This window comes from Dama dama, chromosome 1 (assembly GCF_033118175.1).
Source record: "Dama dama isolate Ldn47 chromosome 1, ASM3311817v1, whole genome shotgun sequence".
Classification (NCBI taxonomy): Eukaryota; Metazoa; Chordata; class Mammalia; order Artiodactyla; family Cervidae; genus Dama; species Dama dama.
Genome location: NC_083681.1, coordinates 52,664,602 through 52,683,156, shown reverse-complemented (window position 1 = coordinate 52,683,156; position 18,555 = coordinate 52,664,602). Strand labels below are relative to the sequence as shown.

Below are 18,555 nucleotides of genomic sequence, written 5' to 3'. Positions count from 1 at the left end.
GTTGAGTGGTCTGTGGCCATACCTTGTAGTAAGAGTGATATCTGTTACTGTTCAGATCTGCAGACTCTCACCAGGAATTCTCCAGGATCTGTGAGTTCTCACCAAGCCAGAAGTAGAAGCAGAGAAGTCCCCACCCTCCCAGACGCTCAGGACAGAGGAACCATGCAAGAACGGAGCACAAGTCCAGACCTGCCATTGGCAAGAGCTCCAGATGAGAACAGGAACTCCCCACCTCCCTCTGCTCTTAAGGAGACTTCAAGTGGAAGAGGAAAGCTTCCTGAGGCCCTGGAGCACACGGAACCCATCACAAAAGTGCAGAGCACTGAGGACACTGAGGCAGGCCCGGCCTTCAGTGATGAGGACTATGAGGAAGATGTCATTGAGCCCAGGACCCTCAATGAGATCACCACTGTGACAGACAAAACTAGCCCGTGGTCCAGTTTCATGTCAGATGCAAGTGACGGCATGAGCCCTCAGCCTGATGAGGTCCACAGGGAAGGCTTCTCTTGTCCTTCAGAGTCTTTCCCCAGAGAGGAGCTCAGGGTCAGAAGTAGCTTTCTGTCCAGCCCAGAAAGGACTGTCAGTGCCTACTTGCATAGGCAAGGTTCTCCAAGCCAAAGTACTTTGTCTTGTGAGGGTGTGGCCTCTAAGGCCAGGGTTGGAGAGCCTGCCTCAGCAGACCCACAGCTCACCTCCCACATGAGACTCTCAGGAGCCCCACAGAGTGACACTTGTGTTGGATGGCGCTCACCAAAGGCAGACCAGGACCAGGGCCCCAAGCCACAGTCCCAGGCTAAGAAGGAAGTGGCCTATGATGAGCTAAGTGATTCTGCTGATAGCTCCGAGAAATTCCCTCTGCAGCCAGCATCTGAAAGCAGAAGGGAAAACCATAAGGAGCCACCCATCACTTGCCCTGACATCAGGCAGAAGCAGACAACCTCTGGGTCAGAGGTGTCCACGAGGCAGAGCCTCCTCCTGTATCCTTTGGTGTTTCCCCCAAGTAGCCCCTTAAGCCATCTTTAGGCATTTTGGATGCTGGTATTTAGACCAGCCACATGAGTGAGCAGTGCCCCCCCTCCCAATCAAATGCACTCAGAGGCATAGGAATCCCCTTTCTACTGAAAACTCACCTGCACTGACCAGGTGCTATGATTCTACCATTATCATCAGGCCTCTGAAGCATAATGCTTTGCACTGGCTTTAGATGTTGGTAGCACATTCACTGTTCTTCCCTTGTGGCTCAGTCGGTAAAGAATCCGCCTGCAACGCGGGAAATGGGGTTTGATTCCTGGGTTGGGAAGATCCCCTGGAAGGGGACATGGCAACCCACTCCAGTATTCTTGCCTGGAGAATCCTGTGGATAGAGGAGTCTGGCGGGCTACAGTCCATGGGGTCACAAAGAGTCAGAGCGACTAAGCACAGCACATTCATTAGCCTATCCTAGCCTGATTTATCTGATTAATTTCGGGTATTTTACACCTGAAGGCAAAGCTCTGCATCTAAGGTGTGAGACCATTAATCTCAGTTGAAATTTCAGGGGAGGGTATAGAGAAAGGGGAAGAAGAGTCCTACCAGTGATTGAGCATTTACCATGTGCTGGGTGCTTTACATACATTCCAAGTTCAATTATCACAAGTCTTTAAAGTTGGTATATATTTTTTTTTTTAATATTTGTTTATTTTGGCTGCACTGGGTTTTAGTTGCAGCCTGAGGGGTCTTTAATTGTGACATGTGGAATCTAGTTCCCTGACCAGGTGAACCCAGGCCCCCTGCATTGGGAGCTTGAAGTCTTAGCCACTGGACCACCAGGGAAGTCCTTAAAGTCAGTATCATTTCTGTTTTGCATGTAACGAAACAAAGACTCATAATTATAGTGACGTCTACTATTTAATTTTTTTTTAGGCAAGGGATGGGGCCTTGATATAGGGGGAGTGGGTACCATTGAAATGGTCTTGCCCACGCCCCCCAGGATGGCAGTGTTGGTTGGGAGAAGTGTGTCTAACACTCCCTGTCTTCCTCCTTTGAAATGCAGATGGGCATGTTATGGGGAAAGGAAACCAATTAGGACCATCAGTAACCCTCTCATCCATAGCCTAAACAGCTGATTGATCAGCTCACATGATATCCCAGTGACAAACAGGTTATCACATGGCCAGTGGGGGAGCAGGCTGCCTTTGTGGCACTTTGCAGTGATTTCTCTGCTAGAAGTCAGGGACCTGGCTTCAACCCTTCAAGACCCAGCTCTTACTACTTGTGTAACTTTAGGTGTATAGTTTAACCCTTCTGAGCCTCGATTTCTTCACTTATAAGATGGAGGTAATAATCCCTTACCAGACTGTATGCTCCAGGAAAGTCAAGGGCCTTGTCATTCTCTGTGTCCCCAGACATTGCACACAAAAAAGGTCAGTAATATAGACTGAAGTGAGCTATCAGTTTCACAGGATTCTTGAGAAAATCAAATGAGTGGGAACATTTGTACATACCACACAGATGATTCTGGATGCAAGACAGACAGAAACCTGAGGGTTGGGGAGTATGGGCTCAGGAGAGACTTAAGCATGAAATGGCTGGAGGCTGAGCACTGAGAGCAGTCTCTCGAGGTTCTTTCTTGCCTCCCTCACCCGGGCTTCTACCACTTCTGCCTCTGCAGTCAGTTTCTGTGTGCTCAGAATTTATGGTCAGTGGAGGAGCAGTCACATGTGCCCAGGTCCCAAGGGTACTGCTTTAATTCGGGCCTTCCAAACTTCATTCTTCCAAAAAGTAAGTATACCCAGGCCCTGTGCTGTGTAATTGCAGGCCCAAAAGCACAATTGATAAAGTGCTGCACTCAATGTGCCAGCAAATTTGGAAAACTCAGCAGTGGCCACAGGACTGGAAAAGCTCAGTTTTCATTCCAATCCCAAAGAAAGGCAATGCCAAAGAATGCTCAAACTACCGCACAATTGCACTCATCTCACAAGCTAGCAAAGTAATGCTCAAAATTCTCCCAAGCCAGGCTTCAACAGCATGTAAACCATGAAATTCCAGATATTCAAGCTGGATTTACAAAAGGGAGAGGAACCAGAGATCAAATTGCCAATATCCGTTGGATCATAGAAAAAGTAAGAGAGTTCCAGAAAAACATCTACTTCTGCTTTATTCACTGTGCCAAAGCCTTTGACTGTGTGGATCACAACAGACTGTGGAAAATTCTTTTTTTTTTTGGAAAATTCTTAAAAGAGATGGGAATACCAGATCACCTGACCTGCCTCCTGAGAAATCTGTATGCAGGTCAGGAAGCAACAGTTAGAACTGGACATGGAACAACAGACTGTTTCCAAATAGGGACAGGAATACATCAAGGCTGTATATTGTCACCCTGCTTATTTAACTCATATGCAGAGTACATCATGTGAAAGGCTGGATGAAGCACAAGCTGAAATCAAGATTGCCAGGAGAAATATCAATAACCTCAGATATGCAGATGACACGACCCTTATGGCAGAAAGCGAAGAAGAACTAAAGAGCCTCTTGATGAAAGGGAAAGAGGAGAGTGAAAAAGTAGGCTTAAGATTCAACATTCAGAAAACTAAGATCATGGCATCTGGTCCCATCACTTCATGGCAAATAGATGGGGAAACAATGGAAACAGTGGGAGACTTATTTGGGGAGGCTCCAAAATCACTGCAGATGGTGACTGCAGCCTTGAAATTAAAAGATGCTTGCTTCTTGGAAGAAAAGCTATGACCAACCTAGACAGCATATTGAAAAGCTTTGCCAACAAAGGTACGTCGCATCAAAGCTATGGTTTTTCTAGTAGTCATGTATGGATGTGAGAGTTGGACTATAAAGAAAGCTGAGCACTGAAGAAAAGCTGAGTGCTTTTGAGCTGTGGTGTTGGAGAAGACTCTTGCGAGTCCCTTGGACTGCAAGGAGCTCCAACCAGTCAGTCCTAAAGGAAGTCAGTCTTGAATATTCATTGGAAGGACTGATGCTGAAGCTGAAACTCCAATAGTTTGGCCATCTGATGCAATGAGCTGACTCACTGGAAAAGACCCTGATGCTGGGAACGATTGAAGACAGGAGGAGGAGGGGACAACAGAGGATGAGATGGTTGGATGGCATCACCGACACAATAGACATGAGTTTGAGTAAGCTCCGGGAGTTGGTGGTGGACAGGGAAGCCTGGCGTGCCGCAGTCCATGGGGTTGCAAAGAGTTAGACACAACTGAGCGACTGAACTGAACCGTGCTATATAATAAGTGCAGAGGTTTGAATCAAACCCTACCTCAAGAAGTTCCCATATTAGGTAGGAGACAGGTAATGACAGCAGCAAATTAAAACAGTACTTTTCTCGTGGGGGTTTTGTGAAAATTAACAATATAAACTACTTAGTATAGTGCTGGTAGGTAAACAGTGTTCAGCAAATGTTAGTGGCAAGCAAGTGTATGGTTGGTCAGATTTACACATTAAAGAATTCTCCCAGTGCCTTGTAGAGGGTGGGTAGGTCAGAAGAGGCCAGAAGCAAGGAGACCAGGTAGGAAACTTGCAGTAATAATGACAAATAAAGTCTGACCTAAAGCATAGACTGCTTTATGATGAGGGAGAAGGGGAGGGATTTGATAGGATTAAGTAGGGGCAGGGGATGAGAAAGACAAAAACGGAAAGATATGACTTAGAGATTTCTGTCACAAGTAGGTCATTTACCGGGTGAGGAGCAGCGCACAGTTAATTTGGAGGGAAGAAGCAGATTTCCATTTTGCATATTTGCATTTTCATTTTGCCTGTGAGAGGAGGACATGCTGGCTTGGAATTCAAGATGAGCTCTGCTCTAAAGGTCAGTGTCTCTGGAAACAGACGAGGATAGCAGGGAGAGAGGGAAAGGGAGAGCCACGCAAGACAGATCCCTAAGGATCACCAGCACATGAGGGCGGGGGGAGCAGAGACCAGCACAGAGGAGGCAGTGGAGGGCTGGTCAGAGAGATGGGGGTAGCAGTTTCAGGGAGTGGTGGTCATCACCCTGATGCTCAAGGCGGATCCAGCAGAAAGTGGGCTGACATGTATTCGCTGGCTTTTGTGTTAGGAGGACAGTGCAGAGGTAGGGATGGAAAGCAGGTTTCAGTGGGGGAGGGAACCAATGGTAACCTTTCCCTCTCAACTAGGGAGCCAGGAACAGCTGACACTGATGGAGTACATGCTCTGTATCAGGAGCCATTCTAAGCACTCTGCATGTATAACATCATTTAATCCTTAAAAGGTATAATTATTATATCCCATCTAATAGGTGAAGGAACAAGCCCAAAATGTGAACTTGCCTGAAGTTACCGTCTAATATAAGACAGATTACTGATGGAGTAGCACCCTTAGAAAGGCAGGTGGTGCCGGGCTGAGAAGGGGAGTTTTGTGTTTCAGACACACTCTGGACCCCTCAGAGCAAAGCTGTTCTCCCCACAGTATCAGCTGACTCTCAGGCAGAGTCCCCAGCAGTCAGAGCGGCAACAACAGCTAGGCCCTACCTCACAGAGCCCTCTGAGGAAGTCTGAGTTCAAAGGGCTCTTTTCTTCATGGTCTCCAACTCCACTCCCACCCTCTCTGTAGAAAATTCGGGGACTTGAGCCAAAGCAAGAAATGCCTTTCACTCATTCTGTAGATATTTATTAAACATTTATTGTGTCCCAGGTACTATACTAGGTGACAGGAATGTAGTATGAAGAAGAGCTCATATTTGCCCTCCTCAAGTTCAAAGTCTAGCATTAGAGCAGTATTAGACCAGTTTGCATCAGAACCTCACTTAGCTTACTTAATAGAAAGAAAAATGTAGACCATCAAAGTAGTCCCCTCCCCGGAATTCCCTGGCAGTCCAGTGGTTAGGACTCGGTGCTTTCATTCCATGGCCCAGGTTCAGTCCCTAGTCGGAGAGGTAAGATCCTGCAAGCCTCGAGGAGGGGCCAAAAAACAGTCCCCTCCCAAACTCAGTCAGTGCTTTGAACAAATAGTACTGGGTGTCTCCAGAGGATACAGAGAAGTGCGAGTACAGTACCTGCCTTCTAGAGCTCACGTCACAATGGTGGATCTGCTGTGCCCACTTAGAGCCATTTCTGGGTGTGAGCACAGAACACCCAGTAGGACAGGCCCTCCTTCAGTGCCCGGCACCACCTTCCATCCTAAGGCACTGCCCTGGAGCTGCCTTCCCACGCCCACCCTGTCAGGTTCTGACCAGCAGGCCCTCAGCAAGAATCATCCAGTGCTTGCTACCTGTCAGCCTCATGCAGGCTCTAAGAGTTAGTGAGGTGACTGAAGGAAGTACAGTGGCACTGCCTTTGTGAAGCTTAGTGAATATTGAGGGAAACAAATGGAGAATCATATCAGATATTTAAATAAGGATTAGCCTTTGTTTCATGAAGGCTATGGTTTTTCCAGTGGTCATGTGTGGATGTGAGAGTTGGACTGTGAAGAAGGCTGAGCACCGAAGAATTGATACTTTTGAACTGTGGTGTTGGAGAAGACTCTTGAGAGTCCCTTGGACTGCAAGGAGATCCAGTCAGTCCATCCTAAAGGAGATCAGTCCTGGGTGTTCATTGGAAGGACTGATGCTGAAGCCAAAACTCCAATACTTTGGCCACCTCATGTGAAGAACTGATTCATTGGGAAAGACCCTGATGCTGGGAGGGATTGGGGGCAGGAGAAGGGGATGAGAGAGGATGAGATGGCTGGATGGCATCACCGACTCGATGGACATGAGTTTGAGTAAACTCCAGGAGTTGGTGATGGACAGGGAGGCCTGGCGTGCTGCAATTCATGGGGTCGCAAAGACTGAGCAACTGAACTGAACTGACTGAGCCTTTGTTTCAGGCTGTGCTCTGGACTAGGAAGGAGGAATTATTGTGGGCTATAATTTAGAGAAGGCTTCCTGGAGAAGGTGAGATTTGAAGTGACCCATAAAGTATAAACTGATCTATATCTATACTACATCTATACCTGTACCTCTAACAGAGTTCACAGGGCCTTCTCAGCAGAGGGAACCACTTGAGCAAAGGATTTGTGGACAGGAGTAAGTTGGGTGGGGCTGGGGGAATAAAGGAGTGGTTGAGGTCAAAGGAAACGGGTCAGGAGATGATTTCCAGGTATTTGTGTCCCTTAACTACCTTTACAGCCCAGAGCCCATTGTGGTCCCCAACTTCTTTCTACCTCCCCAGCAGTTGGAGGCCTCCCTGCGGATGCTCTCTGTCTCCGCAGCTCTGCCACCGCCAGCCACAACAGATCAGGTAAGAGGATACCCAGCTGACCTGTTTCCTGTAGAGTCATTATCTCTTCAGTGAAAGCGTACAGAATGCAGAGTGGCCCCGGCCACACTCCTGGAAAGGTGGTCACAGGGGTCACTCTCTTGCGCTGAGCTTATCCTGTGGGCACAACAGTGAAGGAGCTCAAGAAAAGTGAGGAAGTGCACATGTGTAAAGAGCAAGGCATTGTTAGCTAAGATGACAGGTAGGAGAATTAGCACGGAAGCGTAAAAACAGAACTCAGCTAAGATACGCATACTGAGTGCTGCGGAAGCTTCAAGCAGGAGATGCAGAGACCAGATTATTCATCATGCAGCCAAATGAGGTGCTTAGAACCTTGGTACAAATCCTAGCTGTCGTCTATTCTTCCTTGGCACAGCACCTAACTTTTCTACTATCTATTTCTCAAAATCATTCAGCATATATTTACTGAGTACCTGTGCTGTATCAGGCATTGTGCTAGGTGCTGAGTGTACAGTAGTAAATAAGGCAAATTCCCAGTCTTAATGGAGTACAAATCGTAAACAAAAAATATTTACCAACTGTGATGAGTACTGGATGCTCTGAGAAGGAACAGGCTGTCTGAAGAGGCAGTGTTTAAGCTGAAAATGATGATCATGGCGGTGCTGGCCAGGTTCCCCACACTGTTTGAAGCGCTCTGTTAGCGCTTTTACTTCAGCAGCCTTATGAAGTACATCCTTGTATCTCTGTTTTAAGATGAGAAAACTGAGGCACAAAGAGGTAAAATAACTTGCTTCACACAAGTAGTGAAGTGGTAGAACCAGATTTGGAACCCAAGCATTTTGGTTTCAAATTCTGTGTTTCTAACTACTGTACTCTGCTGAGGAGACACAAAACCACTGCCTCATGCAGCTTTTATTTTTAATTCCCCTTTTTATTATTTGGGCATGGGCACCCGATTTATAAATGAAATTTTGGAGTAAATTTCTGTTGGTTATACAGTCACAATGGTTAAAGTCATCTCACCTGCAATCCAAGGAAGACTTTTTTTTTTTAATTTTTATTTTATATTGGAGAATAATTGATTTAAAATGTTTCAGGCATACAGTAAATTGATTCAGTTATATATATATATATATCTCCATTCTTTTTCAGATTCTTTTCCCATATAGGTTATTACAGAACATTGCGTTCCCTATGTTATACAGTAGATCCTTGTTGATTATCTGTTTTATATTTATTAATAGTGGTGTCTATATGTTAATCCCATACTCCCAGTTTACCTCTCCCACACGCACACCTTTTGTCTTTGGGAATTGTAAGTTTGAAGTCTGTGAATCTATTTCTGTTTGGTAAACAAGTTTTTCTATCATGTTTTAGATTTCCCCATATAAGTGATATCATATGATATTTGTCTTTGACTTAATTCACTTAGTATGATCAACTTTAGGTACATCCATGTTGCTGCAAATGGCATTATTTCATTGTTTTCTATGGCTGAGTAATATTCCATTGTATGTCTCCCATATCTTCTTTATCCATTTTTCTGCCATTGGATATTTTGGTTGCTTCCATGTCTTGGCTATATTAAGTAGTGCTGTGTCTGTATACTGTGCTGTATACTGGGGTGCATGTATCCTTTTGGATTATGGTTTTTCCCTTGATATAAGCCCAGGAGTGGGATTGTTGGATCTGTTGGATCTGGATTGGTAGCTCTGTTTTTAGTTTTTGAGGAACCTCCGTACTGTTCTCCTTAGTGGTTATTACCAATTTACATTCCCTTTTCTCCACATCCTCACCAGTATTTATTATTTGTAGAGTTTTTGAGATCCATCCAGTCCATCCTAAAGGAAATCATTCCTGAATATTCATTGGAAGGACTGATGCTGAAGCTGAAACTCCAACACTTTGGCCACCTGATGCAAAGAACTGACTCATTTGAAAAGACCATGATGCTGGGAAAGATTGAAGGCGGGAGGAGAAGGGGATGACAGAGGATGAGATGGTTGGATGGTATCACTGACTCGATGGACATGAGTTTGAGTAAACTCCAGGAGTTGGTGATGGACAGGGAGGTCTGGTGTGCTGCAATCCATGGGGTCGCAAAGAGTCGGACTAAGCGACTGAACTGAACTGATGATGGACATTCTGACCAGTGTGAGATGATACCTCATTGTGGTTTTGATTTGCATTTCTCTGGTAATTAGCAGTGTTGAGCATCTTTTCACGTACTTTGGCCTTCTATATGTATTCTCTGGAGAAATGTCTGTTTAGATCCTCTGCATTTTTTGATTGAGGTCTTTGTATGTTTTGGAGATTAATCCCTTGTCAGTTGCTTCATTTGCAAATATTTTCTCCCATTCTGTGGGTTGTCTTTTCATATTGTTTATGGGTTCCTTTGATGTGCAAAAGCTTTTAGGTTTAATTAGGTCTCATTTGTTTATATTTTATTTTCATTACTCTAGGAGGTGGATAGTAGAGCTTTGAAAAAGCCATTTTAGAGAATAATACATGCTGTGAGCAAAATGTATTAGCTTATTTATTAATTTTAATAGCTAACTCCTATTTAATGCTTACTATGTACTAGACATTATTCTAAGCACTTTACATGTATAAACCGATTTAATTCTCCCAAGAACCCAACAGGAGAGGTACTATTGTTATCCCCACTTAATAGATGAGAAAACTAAGACTAATACAGAACTTCCCATACAGACCTACAAGGTATTGTAGTTTTTATTCTATAGAAACTGAGACACATATAAAGTTAAGTATGTTCTCACCTGCCCAGGGTCTTCTAGCCAGTAAAGAAAAATGTATGACTCCAAACTGTGCTTTCCATTGCACCATTTTAAAATCATGACATTCGGCTTACAGTATAGTTTTCTAGCTAATTTACCTTCTTTCTGTAGGTCTCCTTTTGCAGTTAACATTTGAACATTTTTTGTGCTCTTCCAGAGCCTACTTTGATGACAGATGGAGTCGGTCCAGAAGTATCCTGGAAACCTGGGGTATAGTCCTAAAGAGATGTCTGTTCTTTCATTGGTTTCCTTCCACTTCTCCCTCATCTACCCCAGCACCATTTTAAGGACACCTCGTTTATTTGGCACATGGATCAGTCTTAAGTTCCCACACATCTCAGTTTTTATCAGATATGTATTCCTGTCCTAGAGGAGGAGAGGTGCCAGTCCCCACCAGGAGCTCTGCATTTCTGGGGCCTTATTTCTACCCTGGCTCAGGTCACTGGTTCATCCCCTTCTGCTCTGCATCTCCCCTTGCATGTCCTTTGTATCTACAGCAGCACTTACGCCAGCATAGCAGGGCCGTGTCCAGCACCAAGCGCAAGCTTTTGAGCAAGACCACCTATGAAGTGAAATAATGAATCTGCCACGTAGTTTAGTGATCTTCGGCAGGGGACTTGGCCTTTCTCTCTCTTTTTTTTTTTTGAAGTAACATCAGGCTGATATAATTTTTACCTAATAAGAGGATGATAAGAATTACCCTAGAGAAAAAAAGCAGACACTGTTAGTTTTCTTTCCCTCTTCCCCTCCCAGCCAAGTGGGTGAAATGTCAGTGAGTTGTGCCCTGTAGGAAGGGAAGCCTTTGAGTCACTGTGTCCAAGCCAAACAGAACTGCTCTTCCTGCTTTTGTGTTTCTGCCTTCATGATGTGCCAGCTCCTGGATGACTTATTGTCTTTAATCTATTAAATATAAATACAAAGGATGGGAGGGGAAGAGACAAGAATGTTTACTTCAGTTAACAAGCACATCTAGTTCTGAGAAAGATAAGTCTCAAACACTTTTCAGCCTTTTTTCATTGTTATTTTGGGTTGCGTTGGGTCTCTGTTGCTGCACGGTCTTTCTCTGGTTGCGGTGCGCAGGTTTCTCATTGCCATGGCTTCTCCTGTTGTAGAGAAACTCTAGTGCACACGGGCTCAGTAGTTGTGGCACAAAGGCTTAAGTTGTCCCGAGGTGTGTGGAACCTTCCCAGACCAGGGATCCCTGAATTGGCAAGCGGACTCTTAACCACTGGATGACCAGGGAAGTCTGCCTTCTTTCTTTCTTGCCCACAACAAAACTCCATGGTTTGCTGCTGTCAGAACACCTGTCTCCTCAGGACCTCATCTTGGGTCCTAGTTAGGGTAGCCAGTCATCACAGTTCACCCAGAATTGTCTCATTCAGCACTGAATGTCCCCAGGACCCAGGCAACATCAGGATGCTGGCCATCCTCACTGGTTATGAGCCTCTCACTACTTGATGTGTTTGTAGCAGTATGTTTTCTCCGTCCTATGCTCTTGGCTTCATTCCTCCTTTACACCCTGGTCTCAGCCTATTACCGTTTCCCTTCAGCATGAAGAACCTCCTTCAGAATTTCATACAGTGCAGACCTATGGGGAACTGATGCTGTCAACTTCAGTTGGCTGAAGATATATTTTACCTTCATTTTACAAACTTATTTTTTCCCACCGGATATAGAATTCAAACTTGAATTGTGTTTGTTTTAGCATTTTACTTATTTATTTTTGGCCACTCGAAGGATCTTGGTTCCCTGACTAGAGATTGAACCCAGGCCCTCAGCAATGAAAGCTCTGCATCCTAACCATGGGACCACCAAGCAATTCCATTTAGAACTGTCCCTCCACATTCTACTGACTTCCATTGTTTCTGATGAGAAACAACTGTAATTCTCATTGCTGTTGCCTCAAATGTTATATGACCTTTATTCTTTGGCTGCTTTTAATATTTGTGTGTCTGGTTTTTAACAGTTTGACAACCGTACATAGTTGTAGAGGTAGGGGATTGGATGAGGAAGAAGAGCACGTAGTCTATTCAATAATATTGATGATGCTTTAGTTCTTAGGTTGGATTGTGGATTTATAGATGTTCATTTTTATTATGCTTCATAATTTACATATATTACATATTCTCTGGTATGTTACACAGTGAAGCACAAAATCATATGTAATTTAAATTTTAAGAATGATTGAATGGTGACAAAATAGAGACACCAGCTTCTTCCATAGATTTGGCTAGGAATATGGATCGGAAGTATAGAGTAGTGGGTGGAGTAGCAGCTGAGATGGGAAGTTTGTTTTTTGTTTTTATGAGAAAGGCTACAGTTTTTTCTGAGTGCCAAGTACAGTGACCAGTAGAGAAAGAGAGAAGAGGAAGATGCTAGAGCGGGAAAGAGAATAGAGAAACTACGCCCTGGGTTGTAGAGATTGCATGGGATCCAGAGCATGTGTGGGTTAGCCTTCTGAGAAGTAGAAAACTCACCCTGCAGCATCCAGGCAGGCAAAGAAGGCGGGTATTAAAGCAGATGGGACTAGATGTGGTAATGGAGTTTCCCATTTGATAAAAGCTTCTGTTTTCTTGTCTTCTGTTTTTGGTTAGGTTTCAGGCACAGTCAACAGCTCAAAGTGAGAGGTAGGCAGGGGCGGGCCGGAGCCTTGTCCTGTATCCCCAGCTTGAGGATTCCATCTATTTTGCCTCTTCCTAAGGCCCTGACTTCCCTGGTGGCTCAGATGGTAAAGCATCTGCCTGCAATGCGGAAGAGCTGAGTTCAGTCCCTGGGTCGAGAAGATCCTCTGGAAAAGGAAATGGCAACCCACTCTAGTACTCTTGCCTGGAAAATCCCATGGACAGAGGAGCCTGGTAGGCTACAGTCCATGGGGTCGCAAACAGTCAGACATGACTGAGCGACTTCACTTAAGGCCCTGAAGGCTCAAGAGGAGCCTTTGAGAGGCTGGACTCTTCTCAAGCAGTGTCCTGGGACAGCTATACAGTAGCTCACCTGGCTTCACAAGATCTAAGGGAAGGCCCAGTCCTTCTTCCACACTCAAACAGTGCACCTGAAGCCAGGAACTTAACTTCCCAGACAGTCTCCACTTCCAGCATTTGTGAGACTGGTGTTTTCCCTCTGTCCCCCACAGTGTAGTGGATACAGGACTCTGTGTGACCTTTGTCAGATCTTCTGATCTTTCTGAGTCGGTGTCATCTGTCAGATGGGGTTATAAGGCCTGAAAGCCTGATTGTACTGAACAGAACCAGGTGTCACACAGAGAGTGTAGGGGGAGTTCTCAGCCCTCCTTCCTCATGACTGTTTGATCTTCTGGTTTTCACCTCTTCAAGAAGCAAAAGAGGGAGAAGGATGGCGGGTCTGGCAGGAACACTCCACAGCCATCCAGTGGCACATTTGAAATTATTGGGTTGGCAAAAAAAGTTTGTTTGGGTTTTTCCATAACGTGCAGAAAAAATCCAAACAAACCTTTTCGCCCACCCGATACTTAGGAATCAGTCAGGTTCTGCTGTTTCTGCTTTCTCTTCCTTCTTTGTGATAAAGTAACTCTTCACCAGGACAGCTCCCTGGTTTTGTTTATAGTTACATCTGATTCTGTTTGCTTTGTTGCCAGGGGCAAATTAATTTTATCAAATTCCCTAAAAAGGAGGTAGAGGGTGCAACAGCATTAGTGTATGTGTTGTTTTCCCCAGGCTTACGTCTTCTGCTCTTGCAAATGTTTCTTTGGGAAAGTCTCAGCCACTTCAGTTATTACAGTTTGACTCTCGAATCCTTACTTTCAGCCTAGACTTCTCTGCCATGCTGTAGACACATGTGGGTCCAGCAGCACCCTGAAGTCTTTTAGTTGATGTTACAAACAGTTTGGCACATCCAGAACTTGAGCCTGTTACCTTCCTTTGCACACCTGCCCCTACTACGTGCATCCCTTATTTCAGTAGATGCGACCACCATCCTGTAGTTACCCTGCCGGAGTATATGTGTCATCTTCCCTTCCTCCTCCCCTCCTCCTACTCTACCCCCCACACCTACAGCCGTCTATCACCGAGGCCTGTTAATTCTGTCCCCTAAATATTGTTGAATCCACTCCTCACCATTCTATTATCTCGTCCCAGTCATCTCCTCCACAGCTGTTTCTAACCAGTCTACTCATTCCCACTCCCTCCCACTGCTATGCCTCTCCAAACTGCATCTCCACCGGCCTTGCCCGCTGTAATGGACTTTTACCACACTCTACTCCAGAGGATGGAGGGATTCTTCAAGGTTGTCAAAAAAAAAAAAACTTCCATATTCCTAAACCAGTTATTCAGTCTGAGTGCCCAGCTTATTTGACCTGTCAGCAGCATAGGACACACTTGGCCTCTCTCCTGTGAACAGTTGTTTCCCTGTTTAAACAGGCATCAGTGCTTCTTGGTTCTTCTCCTCCCTTGCTGGCAGCTCCTGCTCAGCTGCCTTTGCTGGTTTTCCTCATTTCTTCTACTTGTGAATACACGGGTGACCCAGGATGTGGTCTTATATTTCTCTATTTGCACTTACTTTCTAGATGACCTTGTCTGATCTCAAGGCTTTGAATCCCATTTATACATTGAAGACTCACAATGACCATCTTAGCCCAGACCTATCCTTTGACTCTAGGTTCGTATGTCTGGCTGCCTATATAGCATCTCAACTTGGATATCTAATAGGTATCTGAAATTCAGCATACCCAAAACTCAGTGCCAGAGTATTCCTGAAATGTGTTCAGTCTTTTCCATCTCAATTAATAGCTATTCTCTTTCTGGTTTAGTTGTTCCTGCCAAGACCCGTGGAATCCTCCCTGATGCCTTGATTCTAATCCACCAGGAAATTCTGGCTGCTCTGCCTTTAAATTCAGATCTAGCCACTGCTGACACTCCCAACATTACTTTGTCTAAACTGCCATCATCTCCCACCTAGGAGCCTCCTAACTTGCCTTTCTGCTCCTGCCCTTGCCCCTTGCAACCTACTCCCCATACAGTTTCCTGTTAAGTTTTTAAGATGTTAAGTAAATCATGAGTCATGTGACTCCTCCACTCAGAACCCTCCAGTAACTTAACCATTGATGACTAGGAGAGCCCAAAGTGACCGGAGGACAGGCAAGCCAGGGAGTAGGAAAGTAGTTAGGGCCTCAAACTTGAAATGTACATCTTTCAGCAAATTGCAAAGTCCTGAACTCTGTACACAAGTAGAGAAGGAGCTGTGGCCCCTTCCTCACCCCCACGCTTCCACACACCCCCACACCCGCCAAAGCTTACAGTTCCCCAAGGGATTTATCTGTATATGTTAAGTTCTACCAACTCCATCAAGTTCGTTTGTCTGATGTAGAAATGCTGGACCTGGTGCCATGGACCCTGTCTTCAGGGAGGGCACAGTTCCTTGAGAGGCACTGGCCACCAAACTACTCAACTAACTTTCTCAAATGCCATTTAGCCTATATTAGTACTTATCAAAACAAAGAGAATGAGTACAGGGAAAGGCTGACAGAGCCATGTGGGGCGGTATGAGTAGACGTCAGCAAAGATGAAGGAAAGGCTTTGCAGGCTGTGGATATGGAGAAAAGAAACCTCTCAGAGAATCAACAGAATGTGGTAACTGGGAGGTACAAACAATATGTGCTGGAGAAGAGGCCAGAGATGGGGCAAGATCAGCCTGGGTCGAAGCAGTCAGAAGAGAAAAAGAGAAAAGCAAGAGTCAAGCTGTCATCTGAGTCCCTGGAATAACCGCAGGCCTGGGGCCAGGTGCTATTGATCATGAGGGGTCCTGTAGGAGGCGGAAGTCAAGACCAGGCATGAGTGTCCCCTTGAAAGCCTTCAGTTGCCCAGCCCCCTTCCACCCTAGAGGTTTCAGACATCACAGGGATCAAGGTGCTCCAGGCCATCTGGGGAGCTGGGAGCACACCTGGTTTCTTGTCCTGGCTCTGCTGCTGGCCTTCTGAGGTGCCATATACACTCTGGGGAGGCAATATGGACCTAGTTTGTAGCTGTACCTCCCTCAAAGACTCCCACACAGTTTTGTTTAGTGGTTAAGCGCATGGCCTCCAAATAAGACAGCCTAAGTTCAGAACTCAGCTTTGCCACTTTCTAGCGGTGTCACCTAGCACAAGTTACCTAACTTTTCTGTGCTTCAGTGCCTTTATCTGAAAAGTGGGTGTAATAGTACCTGCCTCCTAGAGCTTGTGTAGCATTAACTGAATAAGATGTTAAGTGCTTAGAACAGTTTTTAGCACATGACATATTAATGTTAACTATTTTTGTTTTAATCATCATTATTATTGAGACAACTTCCCCTCTTATGCTGTTACATTTTGGGAGAACTAGTAAGAAAGATACAGAGAGATAGGGACCTCAGCAGAAGATTAGCACCAGGGGCAGGAAGACAGGATGCTAGACCCCACAGGGCAGCTCCAGAAGGATGGAGGGCAATGGTCAGAGCCCTGGCAATTAATTGTGTGTCCAGTTGAGACCCTGAGCAGAGGTCAGCACAACCCACCGCCCCTACCTCAGGGTGACAGAACCCTAGCCTCAGAAGTCTGTGGCCTGCTTACCTCTGAGTCCTGAGGCAGCTTCTTTTCTCCCAGGAGCTCAAATAAGTTTTCTGTCCTTTGGTTTCCCTTCCGCAGCCCAGAGCCATTTAAGAGAAACACAGTCTTGGTGGAGGAACCCAGCCTACCACAAGATCACCAGACTGGATGGTTGGAGTCCAGGGGAACTTCCTGGCTGACCTGCCCCTCTTGGGGCAAGAAGCCTGACCTGTTGCCTCCCTATTTCAGCTACCTAGTCCCTAGCCCTCTGCAGAGTCCTTGGAGGAGACCCAAAGGTCAAAGCGTTTCTGATTAAGGCCACACAAAGCTTTAGGGAGGAGAAGAGCTCTCTGGCCGAGGGTGTACAGAAGTCAGGGGACACAGCCACAATTGGCTGGTGGCTCACCTGGCCCACATGCAGTCAGCAGGTACCTAGAGGGAGAGGGCCTGCAGGGCCACAAACAGGTGCTCGGCTCAAGTTGCCTGAGCAGCTCTGAGGCCAGAGTCTTCCGGGAGTGTCGCTTTACTCTTTCCTGCCCAGGAACCAGGACTTTTGAGCCCTCTCCCTGGCAGTGCATGGGTTCAGAAGGCTGAGGCGTCTTGATCTAGTCCAGCTTCCTCATTGTGCAGATTAGGAGACTGAGGCCTGGGCTGAGGGGTAACCCAGGGCCTGTGGAATAGGTCTGTTTTCAGGGAAGCCTTCTCGGAGGAGGGGAAGGAGGCATCAGGGCGTGAGGAAAGGTGGGAGCGTGTAGGTAGTGAGAGCCACATGACCAGAGCTCTACGGCAGGGTTACAGGGGCCCTTGGAGTATGGAGCCCCGCCATGCCGCAGCCAGGCTCCGTGGTCAGATTTAGGACTTGCCTGTCAGGGCTGGGCCCCCGGCCTGCGCATCTTGTCCTCACTTACCCCCTGCTCTGAGTTGCAGCTGCTGAGTCTGCTACTTCCTGCAGCACAAGGAAGTCCTAGTCTCAGGCTTCAGACGGGACTCTGGGCGCCGCCCCAGGGGAGGCAGCCAGCCAAGGGGGTGAAAGGTGAACAGGCGGCGGTGCTGAGCCTCACTCAGCTCTGTCAGCAGTGCTGTCCAAGCCAGAACCAGGCGCTGTTTACTTTCAGTTTTCAGCTCTAGAAAGTTTTACTTCCGACTCCTGAGTCATTGTTTATGTCATATAAGGGATCTGTTCTGGAATAAAAAGCAACTTCAGCCCTGTTGCCAGGCCCAGGAGCTCGCTGGTGGGGGGCAGTAGGAGGGGAGCGTGGCCAGTGCTGGGCTTGCCTTGGGGGGTGCCGCACCCACTCGCACTGCACCTTAAGTGCAGTCTGAGAGCAGCAGGTCTTTGTTCTGCTCTCCGCTCTGGTGCCACTTAGCCCTTCCCTTGAGAGGATGGCATATCAGACCCAAGCCTTGGTCATGTCTGAATTGTATTTCAGCTTCACAGTAGACGTGGGGCAAGGAAGGGGAGTTCTCAGCTCCACTTGGTAATGAAGGTACCAGGACCCAGAGAGAGAGAGAGTTTTGGCCTCAAGCAAGTGAGGGAGTTGAACTGGGCCGCAGCCCAGTGTTCCTCCCACTCCACCCCACCACCTCCCCTCTGAGAAGGTCCAGGGACACCCTGAAGCAGGGGTAAATGGGGGCACCTGCACCCACCACTCTCCAGGGAACATGTGGCCTATTTAGGGACATCCATCTGGGGACTGGATGGAGGGAACCCAGAACACAGGGGCTTCGATCAGATCACATTTCAGACCAAAGAAGAGGGCTAGAGTGTTCTGAGAAGACATTGCGTCACAGGGAGGTGGCCAAACAGGAAGCCACGGTCCGAGAGAAGTCCCTGGGTTACAGGGCAGCTCCTCTTGTATTATCTGCTCATCTTGATCTGTTCTCAGATGAGGAAACCAAGGCCCAGAGGAGAAGTGACTTGCCCAAAGCCACTTGGCTAAGAAGTGATAGAGCCAGGACTAGAACCAGCTCCCTGGCCAAGGTCGGAGAGCCCCAGCTC

General features: G+C 46.5%; 1 protein-coding gene and 1 long non-coding RNA gene across 8 annotated transcripts in view; one reads left to right on the top strand and one right to left on the bottom strand.

The window, feature by feature from the left end:
• Window positions 1-18,555, top strand: part of C2CD3 (C2 domain containing 3 centriole elongation regulator) — a 118,781-nt gene that overhangs the window by 96,344 nt on the left and 3,882 nt on the right. For 4 of the 5 annotated variants that reach the window (XM_061150019.1, XM_061150027.1, XM_061150052.1 and 1 more), the window contains 2 exons: window positions 56-977; window positions 7,133-7,244. In XM_061150019.1, the coding sequence (XP_061006002.1) occupies window positions 56-977; window positions 7,133-7,244 (1,034 nt within the window). Of the gene's footprint in view, window positions 1-55; window positions 978-7,132; window positions 7,245-9,038; window positions 12,414-18,555 lie in introns of those variants that run through there. The other variant, XM_061150047.1, reaches the window with a different exon arrangement.
• Window positions 735-18,139, bottom strand: LOC133061827 (uncharacterized). Of its 3 annotated transcripts, none has more exons than XR_009694045.1 (4): window positions 16,581-18,139; window positions 7,266-7,985; window positions 1,131-1,260; window positions 735-868 (listed from the first exon to the last, which is right to left on the bottom strand). It is a non-coding gene; the product is annotated as an uncharacterized LOC133061827 (long non-coding RNA). The 3 variants fall into 3 exon arrangements; XR_009694044.1 differs by having other exon boundaries at window positions 7,266-7,966; XR_009694047.1 differs by having other exon boundaries at window positions 7,799-7,966.